This window comes from Pinus tabuliformis, chromosome X (assembly GCF_031772625.1).
Source record: "Pinus tabuliformis cultivar Carrire ecotype Pingquan chromosome X, CPIR1, whole genome shotgun sequence".
Lineage (NCBI taxonomy): Eukaryota > Viridiplantae > Streptophyta > Pinopsida > Pinales > Pinaceae > Pinus > Pinus tabuliformis.
The window spans coordinates 618,168,405-618,191,810 of record NC_142308.1 but is presented as its reverse complement, the minus strand read 5'-3'; the positions used below and the strand labels follow the sequence as shown (position 1 = coordinate 618,191,810).

Here is a 23,406-nt window from a genome sequence, read left to right as displayed (position 1 = left end):
ATGGGTGAGGCACCCTCGCAGAACTGTATCGACACCACGATGGTAAAGCATGTTATCTCAAAATCAGGCCTTGGAAGGCTGCAGACCAGGAAGACTTCAAGTAACTATTTCAAACCGACTTTAGGTTGAGGCTTAGCCTCCTCAACCTGAGAGGGCTCTCTCTTGATGGGTTAATGATTTTGATTTAAGATAATATGGCTAACTCTTATAGAACAACTGTGAAAATTATGAATGCTGGAAACACATTAAACAACTATCCATTGGGCTTATGGAGTCAACAACACCTCAATATAACAGTGAACTCAACCTTACATAGAAGTCAGGGCACTCAGCATTTAGATATTCAAAACATAACTCATATAGGACCACAGTTTATAAATGCATACAGGAAATCAGAGCACATTCAGTGAGTTCTGAGTGATTATACATCTATATCACTGTAAAAATTATGGAAAGAACAAGATCACATATTCTGAACAATAGAAATCCCTCATGAATCCTGAGAAGTAAAGTCAAAATTATATTACTGAAATGAGTCTTTACATAAGCCAAATACAAGTTGTATCATAAAATTTTCCAACCCTCTTTACATTGTTGTTTCAGCTATATATAGAGCTCTTCTACCTAATTGAGGTTCCTCCTCCAACGTGAGGGGAACTCCAATTCTGCCTATGATGACACCTGCTAACATTTGAAACTAATTAATAAATACAGCAGACTACAAATTGACAGCTCTAGAAACCTAAAACAATTAGGATTCTAATTCGACATCATGCTGAACATATCATTTATTACAATCAAGATGGTGCTCCTACGAGAAAAAGGGAAAACAGGCTCGTTCTCTGACAATTGGTTTTTTTTTAGTTTAGCTGTGATGGATGCTCGAAGCTTCTTACTGGTCCTTAATGTCGTATCCCTTTACCTCTGCTGAGAAACAGGAAACTGTCCCTGTTTTTATGCCTTTGTTTTCCTCAAAGATATTCGAAAGTAATTAGCCATGTTGATTTTCTTGAATTAGTAATGAGTGCCACGTCCTTCGTGTGTTGTAAGCTTTTCCCATGTGCATGTGTGCCTTTGCTTGCAAGATACGCCCCAAACATTGTGCTTCTTGACGCTGAGAACCAGCATGAGACGATATTTGTATAATCACATTAGCTTCAGGAATATCAATTGAGTTATCTCCCACCTTTGAAAGGAAAACAGTATTAACATCAGGGCTATGCTTGAATGCATACAGGATCCTTGTTCTTTCACTATGACTGGTAGGACCATAAATCATAGGCTTCCTGAGCTTCATTGCATATTCAGTAAGTGCCAAAAGATTGTCTGCGAAAACAATGATCTTATCTCCACGTTGTTGTTCATGGAAACGGATGAGAAACTCACAGGCTCTAAAACATACAAGGCCTGTTTTTTTTTTTTTAGAATTTTCCTTCTTCAGATACTCTACAAAAAACTCCCTTGTCATGGGGCACCATACTTCAGCACATTGTACATTAGCAATATATCCTCCCTTCACCAAATCCAACCAATTGGCTTCATATAACTTGTGCCCAATCAAGAAGTTCAAATCAGTAATGCGCTCATCCTCTCGGACAAGTGTAGCTGTAAGCCCAAGTTTACAATGAGACTTTGTAATGCTAATGACTTTACGAAACATATGTGCTGGAACCACATGTACCTCATCCATAAGAAAAAGACCCCATTCCCTATTTCTAATCTCTTTCAGTACCCCTGCCATAATAATAGGCATCCCCAATTAAAAGTGCCACGTGCTCATTACCCTGCTCTGATGCATGCCACCAAAGGGTGTGTGCACGTTGATGTCGTTCACCATCACTACAGAAACCTGACTTTCCTATGCATATATCATATTTCCCAAACTTATCAAGAATCCATGCAGCATTACTCTGTGCAACCTCATATCCAAGTTCAGCAACTCTCGAGTACAATAGCAGAGCTTTGCCTGTTTGCCCTTTCAAGTAACACTCTAATGCCCATCGTAACAAGGATCCCCAAGGTCCTCTCTGCAACAAGCTTATAGAATGTAGTGGCCATCTTAAGATCCTTTTTCAGACCAATCCCTTTCTGGAACATTTTTGCTAATTGATAGAAGGCCTTTGGTTGACCAGCATTAGCTGCTATTATAAAATACCTGGAAGCTACTTTAATGTCTTTCTTCACACCCAGTCCTTTAAAGTACAACACTCCTAGATTGTAATGCCCATGACCATGGGGTCGTCATTTTCAGCTGCCTTTTTGAAGAATTCTCTTGCCTTTGTATAATTTTTCTTTTCTACTCCATGACCCTTCATATACAAATAGCCAATGCCATTATATGCAGAAAAACGCTTTCGCCTAGAGGCAGCCTTGAACCACTCTAGTGCCTTGGTAAAATTCCTCTCAACTCCAGAACCTCTTGCATAAATTTCACCGAGAAATTCCATCGAATTTGAGTCTCCCTTCTCAACCGCTTGAAGAAACCATGATATGCTTTCACATTGTCACGGGGAACCCCCCTCAAACCAAAGTAGTAGAATACACCAAGTTTATACATTGCCACTGCATTCCCTTTCTGGGCCTGATATTCAATAATTTGGAAATCATCATCTTCCTCACCACGCGACTTCCTTAATGCTGCTTTGTTCTCTTCAGCTCCATCATTGATCCGTACTGGTTCAACCAATGGTGATTCATTGAAACTAAGAAAGCTAGCTACTGCTACAGATGCAAGTTCTGCATAAAGCTTAACAGATTTCTCATACATCTGTTGTCGATAATAGGTATAGGCCAGTGCCATCTTCGACTGAAAGTTTCCACCTTCTGCAGCAAAATGATGATACAAAAAAAAACTTTGCATCACTTTGCTCAACATCAAAATCTAGTATATGAACCTTCTGCTCATCCTTGAAGGCTTCACAAATTGCACCATTGGCCACCATGCAACCAAATTTGAAATATGGGCAAACTTCAAATAACATTTGCATGGCAGATAAAGTATCAGTGCTTGGTGGCTCTTTACAATTCAAAGCTTTGTATATTCTGTTTCCTGAAGATTCTATTCGTGCATCAAGACCCTCCACCATGTAAGCTGCAAGTCTTTCCATTGGGTCTCCTTGAATTGAGACTGTCTCTCTCAATTTTGTGATTATATGTGATACCATTTCTTCTTTACCTTCAGATATTGCAGTTGCACATTGAACTAACAGCTGCTTGGAAGAGCTCCCTGTATGAACATTATCTTGTCGGTGACCAGTTGATGCATATGCTTCTTGTTGCAAAGAATTAGTTTGTGAAACAGAACATGAATCAGAGATATTTGCAACACTGGGATAATCTATGCTTCCATTAGAATAATCCTTCAAGGTTGTGCTCTCCATCGGAGAATGCATAGGGGAATCCTCATACAGGAGGTTTTCTATTGTGTCTGCCCATTCCCTGTCAATATATGTGCTTTGAGCGGGGCTAATGATACTTGCTTCATCAATATCACTAAAAAGTTCTCTCTCCAACTCTTGCAGCCATTGCCTGATGTATTCTGGATTTTCATCAAAGATACTACCATGTATAGCTCCTCTTTGGCAATCTGATGACGGAAAATTTAGGTAACCTGATGTATGTTCCCCTGTGAGATTCTCACTAGATGCAGATTTCTGGAGGGAAGCAGAACTCTGTACGATAGGCATGCTAGGATTTTGACCTCCACTGGATACCAGAACTTCGGCCAATGTAGCGGGATTATAGGAAAAACCTTGAGAATGAAACACAGCAGTATTATTTGTATATTGATGATAAGATCCAGCACTGTGACATGTCGAGTCAGATATTCCCACAGAATCCATAGGAGACAGAGGTGATATGGGTGAGCTATGGTTGTGTTTTTTTGCTTCCCTGAATATAGCTTGCCTCTCAACATCAGGCAATGAACTCATTTCCCATTCTGTAATTTTGAGGCTAGAGATATGAGACCAATGATAGACTAAGACAGAGAATTGATCCCTTTATACATACCAACAATACTCTTAACAAGACTCCTATTCAAACTATTTAGACTCTAAAACCAGATGAAAAGACTAGACCCAAAATTGACACCAACCCTTTGACAAACAATCGAACTGATGTGAACAATTTAAAAAAAAATTCTTGAGTGATAACAGTGCCTCCACTTGGGATAGTATGCTCCTGTGGTACACTAAGAACTCGTAGGTCCATTGCTTTATCTTTTTTATTACAAACGGAAATTTGCTAGACAAACATCCCCTTCAAGCTTCTTGGGCCTTCACCTCGGGCTTAAGCTTGATGATCACTGTAGGAGAAAGAAATCTACATCTACTGAAAAATGCTCAGTTGACCTTGAGCTTATTTGCATTTTCCTACCTACCTACCCTATTAATTCAAACTTCTTTCAACTCAATCAATGTGAAATTTCCAATGTAGCCAATCATTTGTCTTATCTGATATTTGAGTTTTTTTACTGCATCGGAGTTCAGAGCCACAATGATATTGTGATGACCAGTGCCACTGAAATTGCCTCTGATCTTCATAGAAAAACTGAAACACTGGAAAGTAAAACTCTTCCATATATTTGGCTATAGGATCCCAGAATACATGATTAGCTTGATGATTCTTGTAACTTTCTGGTTGTGCAAACTGATCTTCAACAACAGTGTACAGTTCCTCAATCGTGAAAGAGAAAGGAAGCAACACTCTCTCCTTGTGTTCTGCCATAGAAAGCTTCTGAAAATAATGATCATGATTATGAAAACTATATGCCTGAATTTGACCTTGTAAACCTTCAATGTCTTTCTCAATGTCCTCAACCACTTCATCCAAAAGTTTCATCTTATCCTCTGCCTTACACTCAAATGATTTTAGATACGAGGACAAGGACAAAGAAAAATTAACATTTGTTTCTCCATTACTATGATCATTATTCCATTGTTTGAAACCTTGAATTGAAGGAGAGTTTGCCACCGCATCTGATCTATCTATCCATTCCTCCAAAAACATAAACCAAAAGTCTACAAATGACTTGATGGATTTGGCAGGAAAGCTTTCAATCCACCGTTTACATTTCCCTTGAAATGAATCATAGAACAACATAATGCAAACATCCTCATGTTTAACTCTAAGAAGCTCAGTAAAATCACAGAAATCTGATATATGCTTCAAAGTTAAACTCAAATCCTCTCCGTTGAATTTTGGACCATTCCTTAGAAAATATGCATCCTTTGGAAAATGATTTGGGAGACCATGAATTCCTGAAAAATTTATGCATGCATACCTTGAGATAAGAATGGTAGCATCTGGGTCCTTCATAACTTCAGTAGAATCACCATGAATGTATGAATTTCAAATTCTTCAACAATGGAGTCGCCAAGGTAGATTTGCAGCCTCAAAAAGTCTTCTGAGCTCCTGCTACCTTCAGAAGTTCAGCCTCTTGATTTCGGGAATGATTAATCTTCAGGCTCCCGGCAGACGCACCAAAATGTTATCTCAAAATCAGGCCCTGGAAGGCTGCAGACTAGGAAGACTTCAAGTAACTATTTCAAACCTACTTTAGGCTGAGGCTTAGCCTCCTCAACCTGAGAGGGCTCTCTCTAGATGGGTTAATGATTTTGATTAAGATAAGATGGCTAACTCTTGTAGAACAACTGTGAGAAATATGAATGCTGGAAACATATTAAACAACTATCCATTGGGCCTATGGAGTCAACAACACCTCAACATAACAAAGATCTTGACCTTACATGGAAGTCAGGGCATGAAGGATTTCTTATATTCAGAATGTGTGATGTTGTCTTCTTCTTAGTTTTGTTTACAGTGGTATGGATGTATAATCACTCAGAATTCACTGAATGTGCTCTGATTTCTTGTATGCATCTATAAATTTTGTGGTTCCTCATGAGTGTATATTCTGAATATTCAAATGCTGAATGCCCTGACTTCCATGTAAGGTCAAGATCTTTGTTATGTTGAGGTGTTGTTGACTCCATAGGCCCAATGGATAGTTGTTTAATATGTTTCCAGCATTCATATTTCTCACAGTTGTTCTACAAGAGTTAGCCATCTTATCTTAATCAAAATCATTAACCCATCTAGAGAGAGCCCTCTCAGGTTGAGGAGGCTAAGCCTCAGCCTAAAGTAGGTTTGAAATAGTTACTTGAAGTCTTCCTGGTCTGCAGCCTTCCAGGGCCTGATTTTGAGATAACAAAGCGTATCACCGACGATCATGTAGTCTTTTGCTTGGTATCGAGTACGTCGTTGTTCTGAGCGAGAGGTATTGGACCTATATGTTTGGGTTTGGAGATAAATGATTATATCTCCATACCACGGATCGCTTGAAGATATCAGAAACAAAGATTCATCCATGATTGTTGCTTTGGATGTTGAATCGTTGGACGATGATGGGAAATCACATAGTAACTCCGTGACAACTAGAGCTTTCTTTGATTTGGATTTTATGAATTCCAGATCAAACTCTTGCAAAATTGCTATCCGCTTTGAATATTTGCCCCCAAGAAACTATCGTGGCAAGATGTAAGTCATGGGGTTGCAATCTGACAAAATGGTAGTTTTTTGAAAGAGAATATAGTGTCGAAATCTCTATATTGCTTGAACTGCTGCGAGAGCCAGCTTTTCAACATAGGATTATTTACTTTCTGTATCATTTAAGTTTCAACTTAAATAATAAATAGGATGTTCGATTCCATTGTCTTCTTGAACTAAAACCATTGTGATGGTCATATCCACTGCAGCCAGATACATGTTAAAGTCTCTTTGATAATTAGGAGCGTACATTAATGATGCTTTTATTAGGGATTCCTTTAGAGCATCAAAGGAAGCTTGCACGACCTGATCCCAATTGAAGGGTACTTCCTTTTTCAAGAGACATGTATAACCTTTAGCAAGTTTGGTGTAATTTGGAATGAACCTCCTAAGAAAGTTTTCTTTCCCTTGGAGTTTTTGAATCTGAATCAAATTTGAAGGTGGAGGAAAATCGATGATTGCCTAAACCTTGCATGGGTCGACAAGAATTCCGTCCTTTGAAACTACAAAGCCAAGTAAATGACCAGAACCGACGAAAAACACACACTTGTGCGGATTGATTCTTATTTTGTAGTGTCGGCAACGTATAAATATTGCTCTCAAATGATGCGAATGATCGGTCTGCTTTCACGAGTTAGCCAAAAGATTATCGAGGTACAATTCAATGATGTTCTTGATGTCATGGAAGGCATAATTCATTTCCCTCTAAAAAGTTTCCCCTACGTTCTTTAAACCAAAAGGTAGCTTACGGTACGCGAATGTGCCCCATGGACAGATAAATGCAGTCTTCGACTGGTCCTGTGGGCAGATATTTATTTGATTATACCTGGAAAATCCATCCATAAACGAAAATATTTCGCATCTGGCACATTCATCAATTATTTGGTCGATGAAGGGTGTAGGGTAGTTGTCCTTTGGACATGCTTGATTTACATCCCTGTAATCGACACACACTCTAATTGTTCCTTGCTTTTTCATCACAAGAACAATTTTCAATACCCAATCAGTTAGAGGAACCAGGTAAATGAAACCAGCATGGAGAAGTTTTTCAACTTCTGCCTTGATGGTAGCGGCTTTCTTTGGGTGCACCTGCCAAAGTCGTTGCTTGACATCTGGATACATCTTAATTTCGTGTTCAACTATGCTCAAGTCAACACCCGGAATTTCTTCATATGACCATGCAAAGACATCTATGAACTCACGAAAGAGAGTGTAATATACTTCCAGTTCTAAAGAAGAACAAGATTTGCCGACATGAATATTTTCTACAACATCTGGTTTGGTCGAGATATTTATGGCGATAGTTTCTTCAATATTGGATAGATTTCTCTCAGAATCCATTGTATTTACAGAATTTGATAGAAAATCAAAAACTGATGGATGATTAAGGTCATCAGAGTAATCTTCGTTGTAATCGGGAAGATGGGAATGATGGTGGTAATCTTCCCATGGTGCGCCCTTTATGTTCATTGACTGAACAATTCCTTCATTTGTAGAATGTACATGCGACCAAGGATATGAAGAGGTACCATACTCTTTAGACCTATCTACCCAAACGCTTGACGAGCATTCATTTGGGTTTGCCTCCCATGCCGAGAACATTGATTGCTACAATACTTCTATTGGGCTTGGAGGCAATACCTGGTGATGATCCATGTTAATATCGTGTTCGGACATCTTCTAAATGGAAGAGACCATATTGCAGGTTCCTACCATGGCCACTTCTGCTAGGTTGTCTAGAGGTGATAGGGTAAAAGTACCCATCAATGTAGGGTCATTTAGCAGGCCTACTCCGATATTTTGAAGCAATTGAGAGCTTCCATGGATCATCGGGATGCTTCCCGTAACTTGTGAACTATTTGGGAGAACGTTTTGTTGGTTGACAATTGTAATTCCTCTTTGAAAAGGAAATGCAATCTTCCTGAAGTATGTGGACACAACAGTGGACATAGCATAAATACAAGGCCTTCCCAGTAGGATGTTGTAATCGAGATTTCCATCGATAACTTCAACATCAATTTCTACTGTTTTTCCCCCCAGTTCAACTTGTAAGTTACTCAAAATCCCATACAGAGTGTATGTTCATCCATCGAATGTTTTTAACGTCATTGACAATCGTGACAAGGGTGGTGATCCTAAAGTTTTCCAGCAACTCATTGACATAATACATGTAGATGCCCCCTCATCAATAATTGTTCAATGAATAGTTTTGTTGAGGGCTTTCACTTGAATGAGGAAAGAAATTTGAGCTGGTAACTGAGGTTCATATCCTTTATGATTAAAAGCCAAAAGATTGGAATCTGCTGGGTCTATCCCACCTATTGCTGATAATAGAGCCTGCTTTTGGGAGGGGCAATTTTGTAGTATTTCAAGTGTCGACATAGCGGACGACGATTGGGCCAGGTCCTCTACTATATTATAATTTTGTGTCACTCTGGCACGAGGATTAAATGTCGATTTGTGTACTACTCCCTTTGGCGGCTTTATCGTTAGCTCAGGAATGATGGGTGGCACAACTTCAGTCGAAGTTGTTGTCAAACTACTAGGTTGATCAGTAGCCTTGTTGTTTGACAGTTGTGGATTCCCATAATCTGTATTCCTTGTCGATATTAAAGCATCATTTTGCTATTTTGAAATGGACAACATAAGCACTTGGATGGGGAAGCATTGTCGCTTGCAACCAAATTGGTTCCTGGGTTAGGAAATGGGTCAGTCAATACTGCTGAAGTTCTTGAATTTTTAAAGATTTTCTTAACTTCAGCTTTATATGGACAATCTCTTGTCCAATGATCCTCATCGCATATGAGGCATGGCTAAGTATATTTCCTTTGCCGAGAAGGGTTTGCAAAAGATTTTTCAGGAGACGAATCATCCCGTTTCTTCTTTTTGTTCTTCCCTTTCTTCTTGCCCCCTGGTTGCTTCGGTTCTTTGCCTTTGTCAGTCGACATGGAATTAACCTTCGAGGCGAGAAGTTCTTCATTTTCATTTTGATCAGAAACCTTATGGGCTTTCTTGGATGTAGCCTTTGTCAATTTCGTGCTTGTCGTACCTATCACACCATCACCAGCATGAGAGTCCTTGTTTGATTCAGGAGGAGGAGGAACGGAAAATTTTGGTCTTGGAGCATTAGGGATTTTGTCATAGAGTGTGCCAGACTGAGTATAGATAAGGTCTAGATATTGCGCACGAGAAATGACCTACTCTTCAGTGACGACTCCTTCCATTGCCACATCTTCTGTAATAGAAGGTAACAAAGACTTAATAAACCATTCAGCTAGTAGCTGATCAGGGACATATGCTTTTACCATTCTATGATGACGTCGCCATTCATGAATATGATCGGATATGTGAGTGGTCATCCTCTGTTTGAAATTGGTAAGAAGCTCTATTCATGTTTTGTATCTTATTAGTAACTGAAAATGGGTTAAAAAGGTGGTGGTAAGGGCGTTGAAGTTATCAAATGAAGCTCTAGGCAATTCGATGTACCATTTTGTTGTTGGACCAATTAACATTTGCTGAAAAAGGTGAAGCCTAATCGAATCATCATTTAGAGTGTTGGAGGAACACCACAGATGGAAGGTCATCACATGATTCGACGGATCTTCACCCGGATTTCCATTGAATTTAGGAATATCTGACGGAAGTTTATGAGGAATCGCCGGCCACCAAGGGGCATAAGTGATTGGATCGTTCGTTAGCTGATTTAGATCTGGTAACTCTAAAGTCGCCACGAAGGGCAACTGTTGATTCAGGTTCGGTGAAGCATACCCAGGATAAGATGGGATTGCCTGAGCAGTAGGTCTTTGCATACCAACATAATGCATTTGATGCTGATAACTTTGATAAGGTTGTTGGGCATAACCAATTTGGGATGATTGATGATAACCGTTTTGAATATACAGCTGCCCATTACTTGCAAAGTTTTGTTGCTCAAGTCCTTGGTACACTTGCTGGAATTGCGGTTGATGGTGTTGCACCAGCCATGGTTGTGAAACCATTTGTTGTTGCCCAATACTAGATGTTTGACCAAGATGAGGGGTAATAGTACCCGTTTGAACTTGAGTCACTCTAGTTAAGGAGCCAATAACCAGCGATTGCGGTTGCATCGTGGAGACAAGAGGCTGTTGTATTACGACTTGAGAAACTTGAGGTTGGCATACAACAAGCAACGCTTGTACTTGTGACACTGTCACAATAGCTGGTGTAGTGGGGATATTCGACACAGGTAGATTCGGTTGCATTGAGTATACAATTCTTGGTTGTTGAGGCAGTATTGGCACCCAACCGCTAGATGTGATTCCATTTTGACCCAAATTCGGTTGAGAACTCTCATATGGTTATTCTCCCGGAGGGAACAATGAAAAGGCATACTGCCCTCCATACGGCGGAAACCCATTGCTAACAGGAAAGTTTGGCCTTTGGAGACCAGACTGCCTCAAATTGATGTTGTTGTGAAGGATCAATTTGCTTAGACTCAACATAAGAAATTCCAGATATTATTTCGGACGAACAAACGGTAACAGACCATACTGTCGAAACAGTCCCTGGGTGGACTCCCTCTAGCGGTTGAGAGCTAGTTGGGATAGATGGTATGCCAGCAAACATCGTCGAGGTGGTGGCAGGAGGTTCTGCTACCGCTGTATCAGATGACACAGTCCTAGATGTCGATGGTTGTTTAGACATATCGGGTCTATCCAAAAGACTTCCTAGCGATTCTATAGGAACTTGTGATGAAGGGGTATTAACTTCTGAAGTAGAAGGATATAGGTGGATCCCAGTTCTGAAATGTGATGGAGTACTGGATGGAAGATCCTCTGTAATCTCTTCTATAGCAATCAAACTAGGTGGAAGAGGTAGACCGTCAGGTCCGTAAAATATTTCTGGTGCTAAAGAAGGTATAGATTCTGCAACGACAGATGCTGGAGGGGCAACACCTTCTGAATCAACTCTAGATGGAGCTGGTTCAGGAATAGAAGTGTTTACTATTACACTAGGATCAGTTCTAATGTCCTCTTGTAACTGTGGAACTTCTTCTGTAGAGGCAAGGATACCAGAAATGGTTGGAGTAACCAGAATCTCAGAGGATGTTGAAACACGAGTTTCAAACAAACCAAGAGACTTTGACCCAGTTAAACGAGTTCGCTTGGCCCAGAATGGTTTCATTTCTGGAGTCAAAGATGGTTGACTTGTCAGTCTCCACGATCGACGGGGTTTTGATTGACTTTCTTCCACAATTGCGGATTATTTGATCAACTGAAAATAGGAGGGGAAAATGTTATTCCGAATTAAATGAATTTTAGACGTTTTGACGCAGCTTGCTTTTTCAATTTTTAAGAGTCGAGAAAAAGCTAAAGATGACTCTAGTTGCCTTCAATTTTTAATGAGCCTGAAGTGACAAGTGCTCAAATGGACCTTTTCTTTTAAGAATTCTGAAAAGGAACGAAAGAGACTACTCTGGAAATCTAGACAGAGGGATTACCAAACCAATCACAAAACTGCAGAATACTTTTTATGGTATGGAAGTCAATCTTCCCGAATGTTGTGTTTAGTGCATTGCGATCGATAGGGCAGCAGACACAGCTTCCTAAGGATAAAGGATATAGCCTATTGTGGTCTCCCAATATATACTCGACAGTACGTGGGAGCACAAGTCCATACTGGCACTTGTCATCTCAAAGAGGAGGAATCACCCAACCTATGATGAAAGCGAAAGTTACCAGGCTTTACAATGCCGGAATACGTCTCTAGCCTAGACTTCTAGATGTTGTGCATTACGTTCCAAAGAATTTTATTTTCATTGAATTTATTTTACAGTTGATCTTTCTTAAGAAGTTTTCCTTTAAGGTTCACCACGTGATGTAGATATACAACTCCTAAATATGCAATCTAAGATGATAAACAGTCGTTTACTCTTCTTTTTGCAATGAAAATCCTAGCTACTAAGGAAAGAGAAACGATATCCTTTCGACATAGAGCAGAGAGCACACACTAGATGCACTATCCTAAATCAAAATCAACAAGTAGTCTAAATGCAAATGCACATGCATTTTTTTTTTTTCCACTTTATTAATGTGTGAATGACAAAAAGAATGCTAAGTACAAATCTGCATTATTCCTTCTTTCGAAGTGGCAGTACTAACGATTTTCTTTTCAAAAAACGAAAAGGAGACAAGACGACACTTTACGATTTTGAATTGAAAACTGCTTTTGACACTTGAAATACTATTAATTCAGATCAAATACAAGAGTAACACTGTAATCGACTATCAAGAAGAGAAGGATTCTTTCCTTTGACTAAAAACGACACTTGCAACACTTTCAAATAAAAAGACGACAGTTCGATTAAGCTACTATTTTGTAAATGAGAACTGTGAATGGTGAAAAATACATAAAAACATTCACAAATATTTGTACAATGGAGGCTGTATGATGCAAAGGAAGGGGGTTTCAACAGTGGTCTACTGATCACAGACAGCAAAACTCTTGAATAAAGCTAAAGACAGTGAAGAAAAAACCAAAATCTAGAGGCAGAAACAGTCTTATCTGATCATCGTACCTATAACACAAGGAAACAGGGATGCATCTCACCTACTACACACGGGAGGTGCGATGCATCTAGATTGCCAAGAAGAGAAGGTGCGATGGTCCAGGGATGAGACTTCAACTTGGTTTTTGGTCACAGTTTGCAGCTTAGTTCAGGGATTTAGGCCGAGCTAATGATAGTCAGTAAATACAAAGTATAGGGGATGATCTAATGAGGTTACTTGAGCTATCTCTAGGGCACTTAGGATGTTTGCAAGTCAATTTTTCAGTTCATAAACAAACCCGGAGATTGACTGAAGCAGCGTTGATCTACTTTGCACTTGCATAGCAAATGCAGTTCAAAGGCTAGTTGGCTTAACTTCAGGCTCTGTCTGTGGTTTATGAATCAAACAAATGGAGACAAGCAATAAAACTAATCGCTCTCCAGTGGAGTCACCATTTTGTTATCGGGAAAACTAGTGTCTATTCAGAATTGCTAATCCCACTAAGACGGGTAGCTATCTTAGAAACAAACAAACTAAAGTTACTTGTATTTTCCTTTACAAGAGATAGATGAGAAAGAAGCAGAGAGTACCAACCTCTGTCTTTCGCTTGGCTCCTTGCTTGTTTCCTTTCCCCTTTAATAGAATCTTGCCACTGCTTCCTTACTTGTCCCACTTCAAAGAGCACCTATAGAATCACAGCAGCATAATACCATCAAAGCATAGAGATCTATCACTGTAAACAATATAGGATCAGATATATATTGACCATACAAATGCATATATCAACACAATATTCAGAGATACATAAGAATATGGAGGAAAACTCAAATAGCTTTATTGATAAAAGTAGTAGAAGAGAGGATTACAACCACTTGGTCTAACCCAGCACCATCCTCCCAGCTTGAAAGCCCTCTGCACCTCATACAAAGCAAGATCACCCAACAATGTCTTCAAAGAGAAACCAACAACACTTCTTTGCAAATTACCAAATTCCAACCTCTGGATCTCTAGGATGAGGGATCCATATATAGATATTTGTAGGGGGGTGAGTCAGCTTTTGGGATTTTGATTAGTGTCATCTCTCTGATAGTTCTTGGTTCCACTTGGAGATTTCATGATCTCTTACTCATCCTTGTGCGAAGTCAAGGAGGCAAGTGTCAAATGAACAGTTTCTAGAAGATTCTCAGGGTCTCCACCTAGCAAACCGCTTGTGCCATTTGTCTGCTCTCGCTCATCACACCCTACAAAAGGGCTTTCCAGTATGCATCGCACTTTTTGCATGTGGTAGGTGAGATGTATCACACCCTTTGCTCTGGGCAGTCTCTATGGTCCTATTTTGACCAATTCTGAGTGGTTTTTCATGGAGAACTTCTGGGAGATGATGTAATCAGCTGACCTTGCTCCTTTAGGGTATGAAACAACACTTTTAGGGACTTAGAATCCCTTGGTTTATGGACATATGTGATTGGGGTTGCAGTGCCCAAATATGTCTATAACACCTACCAATTTCTACTCCCCATAGGGACTTAGACCATCTCCCTTTGGCAGATAAAGACTTTCAAATCAAAGATACCTTTCTCCAAGAGTCCCCACTAAAACTATACTGCAGTATAGAGACAGTACTTAAACCATGTGGACAAAATAGGTCTATGGGAATCAGCTTTGCCCAAATACCAATTCCCCAGAGTTCATATCTTCCCTAAAATTGTCCACTATTGCCATATGAACTAAAATACCAGCCAAAGAGCAGTGATGACTTCTAACCAGACTGTATTATTTACCATCACTGCTGAATCCATCAATGAAATGCTACAGTTGCAACCAGGCCAAAACCTAACTCCCCTTTCTGTTGGAGACCTGCTCAAGAGATTCCCTACAGTTACGTCCATCAAACTTGCTCAGTTATTCCAGGCCTTCATTATTGAAGAGCAATACATTCCAAAGGACCCTCCCCCATACATGTGGACCATATTCTCTGAACTTGGCTGAGACATCATAGCAATGATATCTAGTGTGTTACGCCAGACTACAAGTGAATTTGTTGATGAGATTATTATAGCCTTATGTCCATTTACATTGCTGTACAACCCCCTGCCATCATGTTTGACTATGATAAGTTCATTGCAGATAAGATGCATGATCAATTCATGAGAATGGATAATGAAATAGTATTCAAATATTCATCAATTTTATATCATCTTTTCTTGTACTATCAAGATGATAAATTCCCATCTACACTCCAAAAGCTTGATACCAGAGGCAACCCTAGATCAGTAATCTTCTGGAATTCATTAATCCATCAATATGACTCTCCATTTACTTATACAGATTTCATAGATCTCTTTGTGCACCCAGTGGAAACTATGTTGTTAGGAAGCCCCCCCCCACCAGAATCAATGTAGATATCAGGAGGGTCCTATAGATGTCCAAACAATATAGAGTGGGAGATTGGTACTTGTACCAAAATCACACTAAAATCAGGATATATGGCTGTGAATTAGCACCCTACAAACTGCCAAGGTACCTCCCCATGAGATTGTTTGCTCTGGAGTACTACATGATAATGATTAATTCAGATGAGGTACATTTTGTGAAGGCTAAGAAGAAATATCAACTCAAAATAAAAGGCCATCTTGGCCCCCTTTATATATAACAGTAGGGAAGCGGGAAAGGAAGCAGAAGAAATTCTTCAAAGGCTAAAACTGAAACAAAGCTTCATATGGAGATATGACCCTTTAGATTTCATCTGCAATAGAAGACAAAAGAACAAATTGTCTCCCTATATCCACCACAGAATTCCTGAAATAGAATAGTATGCAAATCAACTAGAATGGGTGGAGAACACTTTAGTAGACCGAGATAGCACAAAAGTTGTTGTCAATAATGTGTTGATTGGTCTAGAAAGAAGACTTGATGAAGATTCCTTTGTACGGGTTCCAGGAGAATCCCAATCCCAAAGGGAACACAAGAACACAGTGAGCAACTAGTAGAAGAAGGTCCTCAAGAGCAAGAAGAATCCGAGCAACCAGACATATCAGAAGAGTCAACCAGAACACATCATGATTAATCCTCCCATTGTACAGACTCCTCTAAATGAGGAGAAGAATCCCAAAAGAGATAGAGAGGAGGCCACTCCTTCTAGAAGACCTGTTGCACAGACTTATGTCAAGAGGCAAAGGTTAAATCCTTTTTCAGAACAAGAGTTCACAGAGGAAACATCTGGAACCACAGGTACAGAAAGAGAAAAAAGGCAGGCAGACCACTCCCTCTGGAGGTACACAAGAACCTTCCACTTCACAGGCTTAAATTTTAGAGACACAATAGAGTGTGGAAGTATCCTCATTCAGGGCTCCAACAGGCTAGAAATGAAAGATTGAAGGCCCAAAGTTATGCACAATACCTTAAAATGGCTCCCACTAATCAAACAAGGCTAATGTCAGCCTTTGATGTAACATAAGGTAAGATGAAAATGACTTTCATGAAGCCTACCACACAGTAGCCCAGGTCTATAGTAGATCACTTGAAGATAGATCTTGAGGTGTTGGTGAAGGATATACATCCTATCGACCAAATAGAATTACACAAACAAACTGGTGAAATGGTCTATTCTACATTGACCAGCAAGGCCAATTTTTTCCAAGTACACCAAGGCTGATGTGATATATAGAAAAATTATAAAGATGAAATTACCCAAAGGTGAATGGTGGATGAAATTGACAGATTCACTATAAAGTTACTACAGTAAATCTATATGGCAGCCAGGTAAAACAAATGAAACAGAGTCATAGTGTAGCAGGTAAAGGGTATCAGTAGATTGAAGACATAAAGTGATTCCAGCACACAGCTATAAATCAACTGAAAGAGCCAAATTCGAATTACAACAGCTAGCACAATCACAAGAAAAGGGACAGCAAGAAGGCAGTTCTCCATTTGTCTCTATCTTCATGCTTGAAGATATTTTTGGTTTCCTAGAATAATTCTCATATTGTTATGAGATATTTTGTAACATTTTTTGTATAAATACTTCACACTTTGAAGTAATTAGTGTGGATTAAAATAGATTTCTGTAGATATTTCATATCAAGCTAAGGAGATATCATAGTCAAGACTGGACTGGTTTTGCTGGGTCATAAAATAAAGCTAGAGACTTTTCACTGGATTCTTGTGCATAGTTGGAACCAAATAAGTATTATCTCTTCATGTTTAATTATCGTTTTCTTGTCATGTTATAAATATTCACATGTTTTCTCTATGAAATCTGGATCGTAAACAAGGAATGATATTTCAAAATTAGCTTTAATTCTCTTTGTCTTGACTGTTTACTTTCTCATTGTTTTCCACTAAACTATCTTGGTCTGGGAATTCTTAATTTCTCCCTTACTTCTCTAATTTCCCCCCTTAGGTCCATAGTAAAGGATCCTTAGTTTCCCTTTGCTACTGATCTCATTTTTTTCTTCATCTTGGTCCTAGTTTAAGGATTCTTCATTGCCATTTTACCCTGGTTAGGACTACCTCATCCATTTGAACATGCAGATTTTCTTTTTGTTGTGCTAGCCTACCCTGTGAACTCCTCCTTCAGTAATTGATCTAATCTAGTTAAGCCACCCTTTGATTGACTCCATAGCCCAATGGCTTGAATACTTGTTCTACCTATCTGTTTTCTTAAGTCCACCACCCAATCAAAACCAAAACATCATGAGCACTAAGAACTAGCCTAAAATCCTACTCAAAACAAAGTTGAATTATAAAGAGAGAGCCCTCTTTGGACTTAGGTTGGCTAGAACCCGAGTCTAAAAGATTAGGTTTGTGGTTACCTCAGATTACTCCTTCTTTTATAACTTCTAGGGAAGACTTCTGAGTGTTAACATAGTGGCGACCATACTAGGGAACTCAAAACCCTCAGTCTCAATAAACCTTTGAGAAATTCAAATTTTTATTTTCAAGCCTCTTAAAGGGTTATTAGAAGTTATTTCAAAAATTCATAAAAAGAGAAAATAATTAGAAAAATCTTGAAATCTGGCTTCAAGGAGAACTCACTATACAAGGGCTAATCTTGATCCAAATCCTCCCCCTGTATTTGAAAATCACAACCTTATTTCGAGAATAATCAGAAGACAAGAAAGTTTCGTAAGCCCAAGACCTTTATTTAGATCCAATTCCTTCCCTAGTGAGTGGGTGTTCATAGAAGACCTCCCTTTTGATGAGTATTTTGACCTTTCCCTATTTAGAACCAAGTCTGAGAGTGCACTTGAGGACAGAGCTCTAGATCCAGAATTTACAGCAGAACTTGAAGTCTAAAGGGAAAACTTGTCAATTGATCAGTACCTTCTGAATTCCCCTCAATCATCCCTTACTACTGATAGAATCCTTGAACTTTCTGAAACAACTTCAACATATTTCAGTTCATCATCATTTCCTCACATTTCTGAAGTTCATTTCTCATCTTCATTCATATCTTCGCTTCCCTATCAGCCTATCACTACCCATCAAGCACCTATAACCCTTGTTACCCCAAATTCCCCTGTTACCCCAACCGCTATTCTCAATCATGTCCAACTTAGAGCTATGGCACTCAAATATGCCCCTCTTGTGATGCCTGCTCCTCAAGGTGTCTTGCCACCAGACTATCAGAGTAAAATTGTCCTATTTGATGGCACTGGATCTTACACAGCACAGCAGCACACAAGAAAAATGACAGATTATTTCAAACTGCATGAAATTGACATAGGAGATGTCCAAATGAGAATTTTTGCCCAAACTCTAGTTGGAGAAGTGAGAACATGGTTTAGATCTCTGCCTAATAATAGTATAGATAGTTTAGAAGTTTTTTACCAGCAATTTTTAAATAGGTGGGAGAAGAAAAAGAACCCTCTTCAAATTCTTTTTGAATATGAAAACCTCAATAGGGGACCAAACGAAACCGTTCAGGACTATTGTACTAGATTTAACAATGTATATAACGCAATACCACTTGACCTAAGGCCTCCACCTGGCTTAGCCCTGATAAAGTTTCCAAACGGGTTTGACACTAACATGGTGTTTCAACTTAGAGAAAGGAATCCCCTAACCCTAGAAGATATGCAAAGTGTAGCAATTAGTGTAGAAGATAATCTATTATCCAAAAGAGCTAGGGTTAGAAATGAAAGGAGAGCACCACTGAAAGATGAAACTACACCTTTTGATCAAAAAATGGATGCTTTAGCTAAAAGAATGGAGAAATTGATGGATAGAATAGAAGTCATTGAAAGGAAACCTCACTAGGATAACCAACAGGCACCTCCAGTAAGGAATCCAAACTTTAGGAAGATCCAGAACCAAAATACTGGCAAAAATGGGCCTGATCAGAACATTAGACCTCCTTTCCAAGAAAATTATGCTGAAACTTCCCATCAAGAGGACCCTGAGCTAGACACCCAAATTAGCTTGATGGGATTAGATGATGAGGAAATGGTCTTTCTGACTCAAGATGACCAAGAATTATACATGTTTCAATAGTTACAGACCCAAACTAGAGAATCTTTCGACTACAAGCAAGGGTATGATTCTGCTATTTTTGAAGTGCATAAATAGTACAATTTGAGGAGCAAAAAGAACATTGATGTTCCGGACCAAAACAAGAAATCAGTACCTAATCAGTCCAAGAAAGTTAAAGGAGCTCCAGTTAAAAAAACTCCCCAAATCCTGTCTAGATCAAATCAGAACCCTCCCAGTCCCACCATTGAAGATGTAACCAATGACCAACCTTCCACTTTAGCTCCCCTCAAGGAAACAGTGGAACAGTCTCCAGAAATTATATTAGAAAATCCAATAAAAAAGACTTCAAACACTGAAAAAGAAGAAAAAACTACTCCTAACCCTGTTGTTAAGGTTTCAAATATTCAAATAGACAAAACCCCTTTGCCTTTTAATTTGGGAGCAAAGGTGGCCAAACCTAAAATCTCAGTTCCTTTAACAGGACTAACTAAACATGAAACTTACAAATCTCAAATAAGAAAATCTTTAAACTTCATTAAGAATGAAGACTCCAGTAACTTATTTGATGATCAACCTGAGTTAATTTTCGGCCCTGATGTTAATGGAAAACTAGTGGAAGGAGCAATACCACCCTTCTACATTAGCCTTTACATCCACGATAAAATCCTACATAATGCCATGCTAGACTCTAGGGCTTCACACAATCTTATGCCTAAATCTGTTATGGAGAAGCTAAACTTGGATATCGCTAGGCCTTACAAGGACCTATTTTCATTTGAATCAAGCCAAGTTAAGTGCCTAGGACTTATAAAAGACCTGTGTGTTTCCCTAGTGCAGTGCCCTGCTAAGACCATTCTTATGGACATAGTTTTTGCTGATATACCACCGAAATATGGCATGTTGTTGTCTAGATCATGGGGTGCCAAACTCCAAGAATCTCTACAACTTGACATGTCATATGATACCATATCAGTCTTTGGAAATCCTAAAAAATTGTATAGAGAGACTCTGATGAAGTATGTAGTGAGTACCCAGGAGAGACCTCAAAACTTTCCTATATATTCAATGCATTCTGATATTGATTCTTTCATTCTTTACAATGATGAATATAACCAAGAAGACACTTCAAACAGCATAATATCAGAACCAAAAGAAATTGTAGTATCAAAAGAAGATCAAAGTGTCTAAATTCAAGAAATTTCAGATAACAAAGATGACCAAGATACATTAGCCAAAGAAGATTTTGTTCCTCCAGACAGTAAGAATTATGAACATGAAATTCTATGGCATCTTGAATTCGATGGGTCGGTAAACAAACTAGGTGCAGGAGCAGGTGAATGGATTTATAACTTAGAAAATGATCATTTAGAGGGTCATGCCTACAGATTGAACTTTAAATGTACAAACAACATGGCCGAGTACGAAGCACTTCTTTTAGGTCTCAAATTGGTCAAAAGGTTAGGGGCCATAAGAGTCTCTATTATGGGTGATTCTGAGTTGGTAATAAAACAAAGTAACGTTGTTTATATGACTAGGGATCCTAGGTTAGGATTTTATAGAGGAACAGTTGTAGAAATACTGAATACTTTTTTAGAAACAAAGCTTGTTGTTATTCCAAGAAAACACAATATGAAAGCTCACAATTTAGCTATGTTTGCTAGTACTTGCAAGTTACCATTTCAGCCTAACCATCAGTACACTGCTGAGGTTAGGCACACACCTGCTATTCCTAACAACTTAAAGAACTGAAAAGTGTTCAATAATGATCAAAAAATTAACAATTTTCTAACTTTAGATGATGAATTTGTAAATAGAAATAGACACAGACATAACATTAGATTTTGATTACACTGATAAAGTAGAAATTAACAAAGTAGAAGATGAAAGGATAGATAGATTCCATCTCACAAAGTTTACAAAATCATATATTCGAAACCTAAAACAAATTTAAATTGATGAAGCAATCAACGAAGAATCTAAAGTCATCAATCTTAAAGATAATTTTTTTCCCAAAGGACTTGTTTGATTCAAACGATGTCCCTAAAAAGCCGAAAATGGAACCCTTAAAATCAGACATTGAGGAGTGTAACATAGGCTCTGAAGAAGATCCCAAAATGATAAAACTTTCAAAGTCTTTACCTCCTAATGAAAAAGTGAAATACATAGAACTGTTAAAGGAATTCCAAGATGTTTTTGCTTGGAATTATGAGGACCTTAAGTCCTATGATACCAGCATAATACAACACACCATTCCCTTAAAAGAAAACCAGAAACCTTTTAGACAGAAGCTTAGAAGGATTAACCCCATTCTATTGCCTTCTATTGAAAAGGAAATCAAAAGAATGTATGAAGCTAAGATCATTGCACCAATTAGATTCTCAGATTGGGTTTCTAATTTGGTACCTACAAGAAAGAAAACTGGCGAAATTAGACTGTGTGTTGACCTTAGGAATCTAAATAAAGTTTCACTCAAGGATAACTACCCTCTTCCTAAAATGGATCACATATTACAGAGGGTAGTAGGTTCAACCAGAATCTCACTGCTAGATGGGTTTTCTAGTTATAACCAGATTTTAGTCCACCCAGATGATCAGGCAAAAACTGCATTCACTACTCCATGGGGCACTTTCATGTATGTGAAAATGCCTTTTGGGTTAAAAAATGCAGGGCCACCTTTCAAAGAGCAATGGACATAGCCTTTTCTAAGGAAATCCATGACTTCTTGGTAATATACCTAGATGATATCACGGTATTCTCTAAATCAGATCAGCAACACCTGGATCATCTTAGGCAGGTCTTCACCAAGTGTAGGAAGTATGGAATTTCTCTGAATCCTAAAAAATCTTTATTTGGGTTGGAAGAGGGAAAATTACTAGGCCACATTATCTCCAAAGATGGTATCCGGATCGACCCAACAAGAATTGAAGCCATTTTACAGATACCACATCCTAGGAACATCAGAGAACTACAAGAATTTTTAGGTAAAATAAACTTTTTGAGAAGATTTATCTCTAACTTAGCTGAACTAATTAGATTATTAAACAACATGTTAAAGAAAGATTCAACTATTAAATGGACTCTAGAGGCTAAAAGGTCTTTTGAAGATATAAATTTCTCATCAGTCCAATGTTTGATAAGGATTTCATCATATTTTCTTTCGCCTTAGAACATACCATTGCTGCAGTTCTACTGCAGACAAATGATCGGGGTTTTGAAAAACCAATAGCCTTCTTTAGTAAAGCCCTGAGAGATGCACCTTTAAAGTATAATATAATGGAAAAGCAAGTTTTTCCTCTAGTCAAAGCTATTAAAGATTTCAGAGTTTATCTCTTGTATTCTCATATAGTAGCTTATGTTCGCAATGTTGTAGTCAAAGACATCCTAACACAGGATGGACCAGATGGAAATAGAGGGAAGTGGATAGCTACCATATTAGAATATGGCTTAGAAATTAAGCCTACAAAATTGATCAAAGGCCAAGGTTTATCCAAGCTCATGGTTGAATCGAACTGTCAGGCCCTAGACATAAATTTCATTGTAGAATTGGATAATGAAGGGGAGATGGCAACTCCACAAATCAACCAGGCCTTTACTAACTCACCATGGTATGCTGACATTATATACGTTCTACAAAATCTTCAAGCTCCTCCAGAGTTATCCAGGACTAAAAGTAGGTTCTTAAAAATGAAATCTTTGAAGTTTTTCATAATTCACAATGCTTTATTTTGAAAAAATCACAAAGGCATCCTTCTTAATTGTTTGTTAAAGGAAGAATCTGACAAAATATTACAGGAGTTTCATGCAGGTGACTGTGGGGGACATATTTACTGGAAGACCACAACTGATAAGATCTTAA

At 38.6% G+C, this 23,406-nt stretch overlaps 1 protein-coding gene and 2 pseudogenes across 1 annotated transcript; all 3 read right to left on the bottom strand.

Annotated features, from left to right (window-relative positions):
• Positions 1–991: 991 nt before the first annotated feature.
• On the bottom strand, positions 992–1,690 carry LOC149141543 (general transcription and DNA repair factor IIH helicase/translocase subunit XPB1 pseudogene; annotated as a pseudogene).
• A 25-nt stretch (positions 1,691–1,715) lies between these two features.
• LOC149141542 (ERAD-associated E3 ubiquitin-protein ligase component HRD3A-like) lies at positions 1,716–2,867 on the bottom strand (annotated as a pseudogene).
• Positions 2,868–3,932, bottom strand: LOC149141541 (scarecrow-like protein 1; the record flags this gene model as incomplete). The annotated part of the gene is made up of 1 exon (XM_089451262.1): positions 2,868–3,932. A coding segment is annotated over exon 1 (1,065 nt), but the record flags the coding sequence as incomplete, so codon positions are not given.
• Positions 3,933–23,406: the final 19,474 nt, after the last annotated feature.